Consider the following 12,623-nt stretch of genomic DNA (forward strand, 5'->3'; position numbering starts at 1 on the left):
GCGCCATTTCCATGAAAATACGGTTCCTACACTCTAGGACTTCTCTGAGAGAGGGAGTTGGTAGAGGTGAGCTGGCGAGAGATGCCATATTGTTGTAGAAACTCGAAAAACTCGTAGGAGATGAACTAACCACTACTATCACTCCTCATGCAACCAACATGATGACTAGTTTGGTTATGAACTAGCAGTACCCAAGCAGAGAAATATGTGAAAGAATTAGACTTATGCTTGAGAAAATACACCCACATGTATCTCAAATCACCATCCACTATAAAAAAGAAGTAAAGCATGCAATTTAAGGTGGTAGTGTATGTGGGCCTACAAAGATCAACATGAATCAATCTAAGAGGCGTCTCATCTCTATGTGTAGAGTATTGAGGGAATGGGATACGGTGCTTCTTCCTGAGCTGATATGCTTTTTCAAAGAGCAGATTGAGCTAGGCACTATCCGCCTAGAGTTTATGCCTTCATCAGACAATTTTGTAGACATTTTGACCAAAGCGGTCAACCGGCCGATTTTTCAGTACCTTCTACCTAGCATTGGCTTGGGTGCACCCTCCCCTATTTCTTCAGATTGATGGGGAGAGGGTGCTTCCCTTTTGCTGTTTCTTCCAGTTTGAGAGGGGATGGCTACTTCTCTTGATAGTGACAATGATGATTACATTTTTTAGATATTCATTCATTCATTTATTCTTTTATATTGTACTTATGGACATTTGTAACTTCATTCGCACTGTCAAGATGACATGATTGTAAAAGGGCACTTGGGCAAGTGAACAATTTTCATGCGGAGGCAATGTCTAAGTGGCACCGTTGTATGCGTGAGCATGACATCTTACATCTCCCTTTGCATTTTCTCATGTATTGGCATTCTGTTCATGTAAAAATGGATTTGTGTGTATTGATCTCTTTTCGGTCTTTTGGAGTGATTGACTTTGGATCCATTATATTCGTGGCAGTGCAAATGACAGTCTCCAAGGCAGTCCTCCCTAGCTTGCTTGCTTGCTTTGCTTGTCTCGCTTGCTTCACATCTTTGCTATATTTGTGCGACCCACACCTTAGCCATTTTTCTTTTTCCCCAATATCAAGTAATGATAGGGATAGTATGCTTGTTTTATGAAGGTCTTGGGTTTGGACCATCCCTTATTACTCTCTTGTTTGGGGCACGGATATTCAATAGGACGAAAATGGATTTGAAACCCTCACTTAATGTTAAATCTATCAAAACTACAATGCCCTTAAAAAAAAGTCCATAGCTGTTTTCATCCGCCTTTGCAGGACTTGGTAGGCCACTGGGCCGTCGACATGCACCCTTTGTCCGATGTCCTGGCCTCTTTGGGGTGATCATTTGGGCTCCTTTGGTAAGATAACCATCGCCTCTGTAGTCTTAGTAGGCCACTGGGCAGCTGACTCGCATCCTTTGTTTGATGCTTTGACTGCTTTGGGGTGGCATGCCTTGGGGTAAATGATAAAGAAAAAAGGGATTGACTGGCCTACTTCTCGTGCCACTGTAGTTGGGCCTGAGAGGGGGAGTTGAGCTAAAAATGCATTAACTTCACTTAAACAGCCTCCAAAATATGCTCAATTAAGGAAGAAACCTTGTTTATTCAAAAGAAATGCGTTCCTAGAAAGTGTCTCTATCCCATAAGCACAAATCCACTTGGGAGGGTCCAAACTTTCTCTAAATAGGTATGTTGTCCTCCATTCAGCCCTAATCTTGTTTTTCCAGGTTTCAAGTGTTTTCAGCTTGCTGTCCACACTCCGTTCGCGGAGGACATTACAGTCCAAGCTGTCCATTGTAGTCTCCACTCATCTAGCGCATGTTTCCAGCCCTCCATCATCAGTTTGCTGTTGTTTTGAGCCAGGCGACTGTTGCTTTTGTCATCTAGTTGTTGTACAGCCTGCCACGTTAGCATACTGCTGTGTTTGCAGGCCCTAGCTGCCACGTTGCAGATTTTCCCTTTTCCAGCTGTCGCCATCATCTCCTCAGCCTGTCGTTGCTATTTTCTCTCTCTTGTAGCTTGCGTTTGCTGTTTTCTCTCTCATCCTAGCTTGTGTTTACTGTTTTCTCCCTCTTGCAGCTTGCATTCACTGTTTTCTCTCTCTTCACTTGCATTTTTAGTCTCTCTCTCTCCTGCACCGCCGCGTGCATCAGATTCGGCCTTCCTTGGCTGCATTTGCTAGTGTTCAACATCCGGAGGTTGCCTCGTTGGCGATTCAGGATCGGTTTGGAGTACGACACACTCTCCAGCTCATTACCCGTGCCGTAATCCTCGAGATACAGGAGTTTGAGGTACAATATCCATTCACTGCATAGTGTGTTTGTTGCATGAGGATTGTATATTCAGTAGTCATATCACTTCATTCATTCTCTGTGTTCATTGTCTTCGAGTTACCCTAACCCTAATTGTGTTCTTCTATCAGTTCGTGATTTGTTGTACGGTGTTATTTGTGTTTTTGTGTTAGGGTATTTTCTTCATAGAGGTGTGTTGTGAGAGGCCATGATGGTGAGAAGAGATGATGATGTTTGCCATTGTAGCTGCTCGCCAAATGCTTGGTGTCACACTGCTTATCTGCCTTGCATAATGATTGGCATAAGGGTCAGCTTTGATCTCTTGGGTATAGTTGTCAATACCCTCCATTTGGTTTTTCCTGATTGGAATGAGATTTGACGAGCATTCATAAGTTAATGAATATTGTGGGCCAACTCATAGGGCTTGGTGTTGTCAGATTTTTAATTTGGGTTCTTTTATTATCTCCATTTGTACTACTGGTAGTATTGTGTAAGCTATTTTATCCTTTCTATTTTGTCCTTTTGTATAGAATTTCTGATAGTGGTTAAAATTTTGCTAGTAACAACTTGTGATCACCATGTTGACTAGACATGGTCCTGTGCAACAACCTGCTTGCTTGCTAGCTTTAGTTGCTTGGTATCCAAGCTTCTCAACAGAGTCAAATCTGCCACAATTAAAGCAATCTCTCTCTCTCTCTCTCTCCCCCTCTCTCTATCCATCAACATCAGTTGTCCTTGTGCTTGACATGACATTCTTCACTTTCTTTATCTTAACCACAAAAAAATTAAGAAAGGTAAAACTTTTAATGATTAGTTGTGTGGAGAGTCTATCGATGCTTAATGATGGCTTGCCATGGCCATCGAGTGGTAGCTTCGTGGGAGTTGATTGCCGACACACGTCCAAGAAACTTACACCAAAATCTTTTATACCATCCAGAGCAGGAGTATCGAACAAAAACAACTTTTCATTGTATCCACCACTTGCAACATGTGCCTTCCATGTTCACCCCTCTTGTTAGTGATGCCTTGTATTGCCCTGTTGTAAACAAAAGGGGACCTATCAAGCGTGGTGATAAGACAAAGAGCGCGAGGATCGAGACATGCAAAGCTTTCTCACAGTAGAGAAGCAGAGAGAGAGTGTAGAGTAGAGAGGAGAGTGAGCACGACATTCTTGGGTACAATGACGAGTGTATCTCTTTAGGTTTATATATATATATATATATATATATATATATATATATATATATATATATATATATATATATATACATATATATATATACATATATACATATATATATATATATATATATATATACATATATACATATATATATATATATATACATATATATATATATATATATACATATATATATATATATATATATATATATGAAAGTACAAATGTACTAAGGGTGTGTTCACACCTGTGCACATATAAAAGGCACGATGGCCCTTTATTCCCAACAACCTTCCACCTAAAGGCAATGTGCCTTAAGGGGAGAAAAGAATCAGCTAAGTCTAGGTATGTACAAAGCTGAAATACATATATCTATCCAACTCCCATCATATGTCGGCAATGAGCAAACTACTGTGCTGGAAGACCCTTCATGAGAAGATCTGCAGGATTATTATCAGTATGCACTTTGACAAGCTCAATGCTCTTCCTGTCAAGTACATCTCTAATGAAGTGGTACTTCACTTGTATGTGCTTCGTTTTTGCATGAAAGACGGGATTCCGTGCTAGCATGATAGTACTCTGACTATCACAATGGAGAATAGGTAACTTTGTAATGCCAAGCTCTCCCACCAGACGTGAAAGCCATAAAGCCTCCTTGCATGCCTCAGTGGCAGCCACATACTTTGCCTTTGTAGTAGACAATGCAACACACTTTTGTAGCTTGGAGATCCAAGAGACTGCTTCTCGTGTGAAGATAAACACATACCCAGAAGTGAGCTTTTTACAATCCGCATGACCGGCACAGTCTGCATCCGTAAAGCCAACAACAGATGCCTTCTGCTTTCCAAAGCAAATGCACAAATCCTTTGTGCCTTTAAGGTATCTCATAATACCTTTCACTGCTTCCCAATGCTTTTTACCAGGGTTTGCCATGTATCTGCCAACCACTCCCACTGCAAAGGCAATGTCAGGACGTGTAGCAACCATGGTATACATCAAACTGCCAATAGCTGAAGCATATGGTATCTTGGCTATTTCAGCCTTCTCATCATCCGATGTAGGGCTGTCCTCTGCATTGAGTTTCACATATGGAGGCAATGGAACCCCAATTGTTTTTTCCTCCTCCATTTTGAAATGCTGCAAAATCTTGAAGATATACTCGTGCTGAGATAGATAGAGTAATCCTTTTGACCTATCTTTGAGTATTCGCATGCCTAGAATGTGATTTGCATCGCCAAGATCCTTCATGTCAAAGCTGCCATGAAGACTTTGCATCAGTGAGTCCAAGGCATGAGTATCCTTGCCAGCAATTAGCATGCCATCAACATACAGGACCAAGATAATCAAGCTGCCATCTGCGGCCTTCTTGGTGTACAAGCAATGATCCACTTGACTTTTATGAAAACCTTGAGACTGCATAAATGTATCAAACTTAAGATAGCATTCTCTTGGTGCTTGTTTCAGCCCATACAAACTCCTTTTGAGTTTACATACCATCTTCTCTTTCCCTTTTGGCACAAACCCTTCAGGTTGCTGCATATATATGTCTTCATGCAGATCACCATGTAAGAATGCAGTCTTTACATCCATCTATATGAGCTCCCTATCTTCAGCTGCAACCAAGCCCAAAATGGTTCTCAATCTAGTCATCTTGACTACAAGAGAGAATATCTCATCAAAGTCAATTCGATGTTCTTGCTTGTATCCCTTTGCAACCAATCTTGCTTTCTACTTTGGTGAGGAACTAGAAGTGACCGTCGTCTTGTAAACCCATTTGCATGGAAGGGTTTTCTGCCCTTTAGGCGACCACACCAAGTCCCAAGTGTCATTTTTCTCAAGAGATTCCATTTCTGACAACATGGCTTTATACCATTTCTTGCTGTCCTGTCTGTCCATTGCTTCCTTAAAGCAAGATGGTTCACCACAATCTGTCAACAATCTGTCCATTTGCATGGAAGGGTTTTCTGCCCTTTAGGCGACCACACCAAGTCCCAAGTGTCATTTTTCTCAAGAGATTCCATTTCTGGCAACATGGCTTTATACCATTTCTTGCTGTCCTGTCTGTCCATTGCTTCCTTAAAGCAAGACGGTTCACCACAATCTGTCAACATGACATCATTAGCCACATTGTTTGCACCATGAACAAATCTATCAGGTTGTCTAGTAGCCCTAGACGATCTCCTAATCCAATGATCATTATTTGCTGGCTATTTCTACAAATTTTCATTTTCAGCTTGCTGTCTTGGCATTTCACCGTGCAAATCAGCATGAACAGCTTACTGTCCTGGTTGTTCCTGTACATCCAGTGGCTCATCATTATGGGCAATAGCTGGCTGATCATTTCCAACATTATTTTCTGCATTTATAGGTTCATTTATAGTAGGTATTTGCTGCTGTACAATGGGCACATTTTGTTGTCCAAAAGGTATTTCCTCCCGGAATACAACCCTAGGGACTTCCTCAGTCTTTTCAGGCTGTTTATGCATGTGATCTTCTCGGAAGATAACATCATTGCTGTGTATTACTTTCCTTTTCTCGAGATCCCATAATCTATACCCTATTTCACCTTCATCACTATATCCTAGAAAAATATATTTACAGGACATTGGCTCAAGTTTGCTACGCTTTTCCTTACGTATGTGCATAAATGCTTCACAGGAAAACACTTTCAAGTGTGCATATAAAGGTGGCTTGCTCGACCATGCTTCTTGGGGAACACCCCCCCTCCCCCCCCTTCCCTTTAAACAAAAGACCCGTTTGGTGACAGATTAATCAAGTGTACGGCTATCATAACAGACTCTGTACAAAAACCATGAGGTAAAGCAGCATGAGATAGCATCGTACGGACCTTATCTTGTATGGTCCGATTTATACGCTTTGCAACTCCACTTTGGGGTGGATTATGAGGGGCAGTGAGCTCTCTCTTTATCCCTTTGCCGTCATAAAATGCGTGAAAGGCCTTGGACACATATTCCCCACCATTGTTCGAGCGAAGACACTTAAGTGTCCCAATGCCAAGAATTTTTTACACTTGTCAAGCACTTCATCCTTGCTACGAATAGGATAAACCTATATCTTTCGGGTAGCATCATCGACAAAGGTGACAAAGTATTTCTTTCCCCCTAAAGATAACTTTGGCATTTGACATACATTGGAATGTACTAACTCTAGAGGAGAAGATTTCAGCGAAAGAGACTTCTTATGAGACATCTGTGTATGTTTACCATAAACACAATGAACACAATGCTCAAAATCAGCATAATGAAGACAAGGCAAGTAACCCAAACGAGAAAGCACTTTCATTCCAATTTGACTCATGTGTTCCAACCGGCCATGCTACAAAGAAACACTTGGTTGCTCTGTCACGGCAACAACATGATCACTCACAGTAGATACATGGAGAGGATACAAGATATCACTTTTACAACCTCTGGCAATCACTCTAGATCCTTTACAAATCTTCCATTTCCCATCACCAAAGGTGGTATGAAATCCATTGTCATCTAGTTATCCTGTGCTAATCAAGCTCTTCTTGAGCTGAGGTACATGTTGTACATGCTGAAGTGTGAAGGCAGAATCATGTTGAAACTGCAGCTGCACACTGCCTATACCTGCAATATCACATTTATAGTTGTCCCCAAGATGGACAACACCATGTCGACCCCCTGTATAGTCTGAGAACCACTCACAATGAGGGGTGACGTGAAAGGAAGCACCTGAATCGAGAATTCAAGTATGCATGCCATCATCCGTATCCGCAAGTAAAGCATGTGTACTAAAGTGTGAAGAGACAAAGAGTATGTCATTGCCACTGTCACTGTCATGAGTGACTACATTCACCTCTTTGATTTTGACATTGCTCTTTTCAGGATGACTCTCTTTCTTCTCTTCCTTGCTATCATCTATCTTCTTGCCCTTTCCTTTCTCTTTCTTCCACTTGTAGCAGTCATGTTTAAAGTAACCCTTCTTGCCACAATGATGGTATTCAACATAATAGCTCAAATCTGGCCTGGTAATAGTCATATAAATCAAACTTCTTGCTATGAGTCTGTACATAGTAGGGTCTTCCAGAAGCTCACCTGCATCTGCGCTCAGCTTCATATTCTGCTCCAAAGGAATTGAAATAGGCTTACAGCCTGTCATCCCATATTTGGACAGCATGTCCAATCCATACTGCCTCTGCAAGAGCTGTATCCCACTTGGTGATCTAATCACCAATATCCTTACCACGTGATTTACTGCGTCCCTTGGTATCAGATTTGCCTTTCTGCTATGATCTGCCTCTAGTATGTAAAGCACTGGAAGACTTACTGGATGCATTGTTCTGTCGATTCATTTCTTCCATGAGTAGAGCACTCTCTACATCAGCATACAAAAGGATCGCATTAGAATTGCTCATAGTAGTCTTGAATGTATCCCAACTCTTTGGCAGAGTGCAAAGCAAGAACGTGGCCTTAAATTCTTCATCAATCATGAACTTCAAGGCAACCAGCTGGCTGAAATTGGAGTTAAACTCACTCAAGTGAGTAGACATTGTTGTACCCTCTTTTATACGCAAATCCATAAGATTTTTCAGCCAATAAACTTTGCTTGCAGCACTCTTTTGTCCATATAGTTCTTCCAGTCGAGTCCAAATAGCATAGGCAGAATCCAAACCTTCAATGTTAAACAACAAGGCATCAGAAATGGATAGCTCAATGGTTGAGCGTGCAAGCTCATTTAACTCATCCCAGTCTTCTTGCTCCATATCTGCGGGCTTTGCCCCTTTGGTCTTAATCGGCTTTGCCAGACTGCAAAATTATGTGCTCCTTCAAGTTTCTTAATGTGCATGAGATGACTGTTGTCATTGCTGCCAGCCATGATTTTCAGCCCAAATGTGACCAAAATATTCAGCAAATTGCAAGCCCAAACTGTCACACAAGTGACCAAGGTACAAAAGTACCAACCAGCAATAAATGACCACGTAAAAGCAGAAATTTCAGACCTGCAAATAAATTTTCAGAAGCACTAAACCTTGTGCTACAGCACTCCACAACTGATTACAACTGTTCCAAGGACAAATACATCACATTACATGAGAAGTCCCAAATTTTAGCTGCAATTTCTGTTATACATGCACCCACGGGCACAAAATTTGACACGCATGGTCAAAAGCCCCAAAAATTTTTGTGCTCAAAGCATCAACCATACATTTGCACTGTCTCTGACATACATAGAATAGGTCAATTTTGCCAAAATAGAGCAATTTCAGCAAAACCCCCAAATTTTCCAAGTGTTAGATGTCCAAATTGCATGGAATTAAACCCGCATGTCCATAAAATGACCAAATGGCGCACAAATTTCACCCAAACAGCAAAAGCCCCAAATTGCACGGGGTTCAATGTGCATCAAAGTCGAGAAATTGGGTAAATTTCAGCCCAATTATTGTATGTACATGAAAAACCCCAAATGTTGGAGGCAAAATGTCACAAATTCTTGCTATTTTTGAGACAAATGGTCTTGTTCTGCATCAAATCCCCAAATTTGGGAAAAGCCCCAAATTTTCGGGCCAAGATTGCACAAATTTGAACTCTGTGCTTATGCGCGTGAACCCTTGTTAGGAAAGAGGGGCAAAAGGGATTTAAAAAAAAAAGATGTGAAGGGGGGGGGGGAGTTCATTGACCTAGATTTGGGATGCGCCCGTGCAGCTGGTGGCCGCCATGTGCTGGACCCGTCCTTGCCTGCATGTCGTCGCCTCTGCCTGCCTGCCACCAGCGCGTTGCGTCTTGGTTACTTGTAGCGCTTGCCCTATCGCCCTCAACGGACCTGTCGATTGCTGCCCGTCACCTTCTGCTGGTCGTGCCTGCTGTGCTGATTGATCCTGTCGGATGCTGGTTACGCCTGCCTGCTATCCAACAGCAATTGTCGCCTTCTCACCTAGCTCACGCCTGACGTCTCGAGAAGCGTTCACTCCTTGCCTGTTGTGATACCAATTTGCTAAGACAAAGAGCGCAAGGATCGAGACACGCAATGCTTTCTCATAGTAGAGAGATAGAGAGAGAGAGTGCAGAGTAGAGAGGAGAGTGAGCACGACGTTCTTGGGTACAATGATGAGGTCGTGTGGTTTCTTAGATGTCCAGGGTGCATAATGCACGGTCGTATCTACTACTAAGATAGAGTATGTTATAGCCACTTTGAGGCTTGTAAGAAGGCCCTATGTCTAGACCTTTGTATTACTATTACTCTTATAATGTATTCGGATACGATGAGTGTTATTCAATTGGCTAAGAATCCGGTCTTCCATGCGAAGACGAAGCACATTGAGGTGTACTATTACTTCATTGGGAAGGTGGCAGAGGACAAATCTGCTGAGCTTGTCAAGTTAACTGATGAGAATCCTACAGATCTGCTCCCTAAAAGTCTCTTAGTGGAACATGTTGTCTGTCTTAAGAAGATGATGGGTGTAGGATGAGATGACGTCTATTTCTCATCCTATTGTGCTTTACAAGAGTTGGCATCCCATACGGACAACCATTGGGTTAAGAGTCTGAGCGTAGTGATCACAATGAATCTGGATAAATGGGCCTTGAGTTCTATTTGTGGGCCCTAACCCTAAAGTGCCCTTAGTGCATTCGCACCAAGTCACGCACGACACAAGGTTGTGACTAATGTTGTGGGCATCCGTCTTGTATGTCCAAGGATGTAATACTTTTCATAGTGGAAAAGCTGTATTCTTTGGCCTTTCATGTGTTTCTCTTACTTTTCTTGCTTGCCATTAGGTAATTAAATGTAACATTAAAATGCAATTATTTAGTCATTACTTTATTAAATGTAAGTGGTGTGGCCCATAACTTTGGTCCATGCCCAAAGTTTAATGAAACTTTAGTAAAACTTTCTAAGTAAGGTTCATTTAGCATGAATTGATTAAATGCATGCACAAACTTACACATCAATTAATTCATTTTGCACAGACAGAACCTTAACCACTTATGGACTTGCTTGTGTCCAACACAAGTATCATTGACCGGTCCAAAGAGCTAGAGATAAATCACATCTCCTTGATACTTATTCTTATAGCACAACTAACATAATTGCTTTTAAGGGGCAAATAGGTTAAAGCGATGAATTGTAGGTTCAATAATACTTGAAAATATGTAACAAATGTTGAAAGACTACTCATTTTGTCCAAAACATCGAGTACTATCTCAAGCTTGTATTTGCCTCATTTGCATGCTTATTATGCTGGTTGAGTTATTGGTAAGACTGTACCACTAGTATTTTTGTTATACAGTTGTGCTTTAATTTTTCCTTGTTAACCTTGTTGGTCTTTTACAATTGTAAGTCTTATAGAAAGATACATTCACTCTATAGATTTCAACAAAAGTTAGGATTTGGTGATATAGATTCTTATTCTTGTATATAATTTATGAGAAGGTAATATTGCAATTGTAGGCCTCAACATCTCAATGTGTGAGCATCTTTCATGAGGAACATGAAGCAGCTCAACTTTTTGAGGAAAATGGTGCTGACGATCTTTTCCACATTGCTTCCTCGATTTTGCAATCTTCCATTGGGGAAGGTATTAACTTCTCTCATTGATTTGCTAATAGTCTTTCATTCTTTTGACAAACACTCAAAACTTTGTGAGTGCTAATGTTAGCAACAAGATTCTTCTTCAAGAATGAGGTGTTTTCTTTGAGGTTCTATATTTTGATTGCGGCATGTCTATTGGGTGTAATGCTCTTTTATTGGAGATTTCAACTTCTTCTTTCGACCCTATTAAAGGTAATATGTGAAGTCAATGTCAAAACACTTTGGAGATCGACATACACTTGATTCATTGCCACTTCCACAAAAGTCTAGTGAGAGTAGGGAGGAGGTGGGCAGCTCAATTCTCTCCCACAAAGGTCACACTTTGGGTAGTATTTTACTTCAATGATGACCCTCCAGATGTATCTTTTCACTATATAGGAGGATGGCAGACTACTAATGGAGAAAGGGCAAAGGCATTCCACCTTTTCCTAACCTCTCATGAAGGAGGATGGGCAAGAGGAAGGCTCAAACCTTGGATCCAACTAGCAAGACATCCACAAGTGGAGGCTGATGGATTCGAGAGGGATAAGCATTGGATGAGTTGAATTGGGATCTTGGGGAGTGGTTTTGGCCAACTTGTCAGTCTCAAAACTCTTTACTATTGCTCGGCTCTTGGAGATGACATATTCAAGCATGTGGCAAAAATCTATACTCATCACATGATAAAGAATGGGCTTCTATGGGAAGTATACTAGTCATTATTGTAGAAGATGAGACTGTGGTAAAAAGGATGATTTGGTGGGTAGCAAGAGATGATCATTTGGTGCGATTTTGTGGTAGAAAGCTAGGTCATGCTCGCATTTCTGATTTTGTAGTGTGTGTCAAGAATGGTGAGGAGGGATATAATGCTATGATGGATGCCTTTCACAACAATGTGATGCACATTATGCAAGAGTATAATGCTTATCTAAGTTAGTGGTTTTGGTTTAGTTAACCTGCAACAAATTTGATTCTTCTTTTGGCAAAGAGCAATGGGATAGAGTCTATTTGTACTATAGTAGCCAACACTAGGCAGAGCAAAGCATTTAATGGCCTTTAAAATGAGCACTCGTAGCTCTTCTAGGACATTTGGCGACTGAGGAGGCACTCTTTTATTTCTTTGGCTAATGGCTTATAGCGGACTTAGTGTGAGGAGCTAGGTAGCATAGATGTAGCAAAAGAAGTCATGTCACCCTTGGTCATACCAATGCTTGGAGATCCCAAAGCAATGCTTTTGGTCTTGTCAAGCAGCCCAATTGGTGTGGAAAAGAGTTTGTAGGATTTCATTCTAGGCAAAGCCAAGCATAGGGTGTGTTGCATGGGGCGCCTTGTACTGAAGAGCTAGACAAGGACAGCACCTACTCTACAAGGCAAAGATCGTGGATCTACTATCTACATCATCAAGGGTAGATCCTATTCTTGTGGTAGCCATGGGGCCTTCCCCCAACACATACTAGAACCCCCAACATGGAGGTCAGGTGTTTGGGAACTTATAGGGGGACTGTACAAGATGGCATATCTGGAAGGAATGTTGTGAGCTAGTGTTCAAATGGAAAGACCCCAGCGGATCTCTAGTCTTCTACGATCTGCTCACGA

General features: G+C 41.4%; 1 protein-coding gene across 4 annotated transcripts in view; it reads left to right on the forward strand.

The window, feature by feature from the left end:
- Nucleotides 1-12,623, forward strand: part of LOC148025152 (Polynucleotide adenylyltransferase family protein) — a 183,795-nt gene that overhangs the window by 21,822 nt on the left and 149,350 nt on the right. For 3 of the 4 annotated variants that reach the window (XM_087694899.1, XM_087694902.1, XM_087694898.1), the window contains exon 2: nucleotides 10,908-11,034. The exons of the other annotated variant lie outside the window; for it this stretch is intronic. In XM_087694899.1, coding sequence (XP_087551025.1) covers nucleotides 10,908-11,034 — 127 coding nt within the window. The remainder of the gene's footprint in view (nucleotides 1-10,907; nucleotides 11,035-12,623) is intronic. 4 annotated transcript variants of the gene reach the window in all.

This window comes from Lygodium microphyllum, chromosome 15, assembly GCF_053477565.2.
Source record: "Lygodium microphyllum isolate KBCC chromosome 15, Lygodium_microphyllum_v1.1.10, whole genome shotgun sequence".
Taxonomy (NCBI): Eukaryota; Viridiplantae; Streptophyta; class Polypodiopsida; order Schizaeales; family Lygodiaceae; genus Lygodium; species Lygodium microphyllum.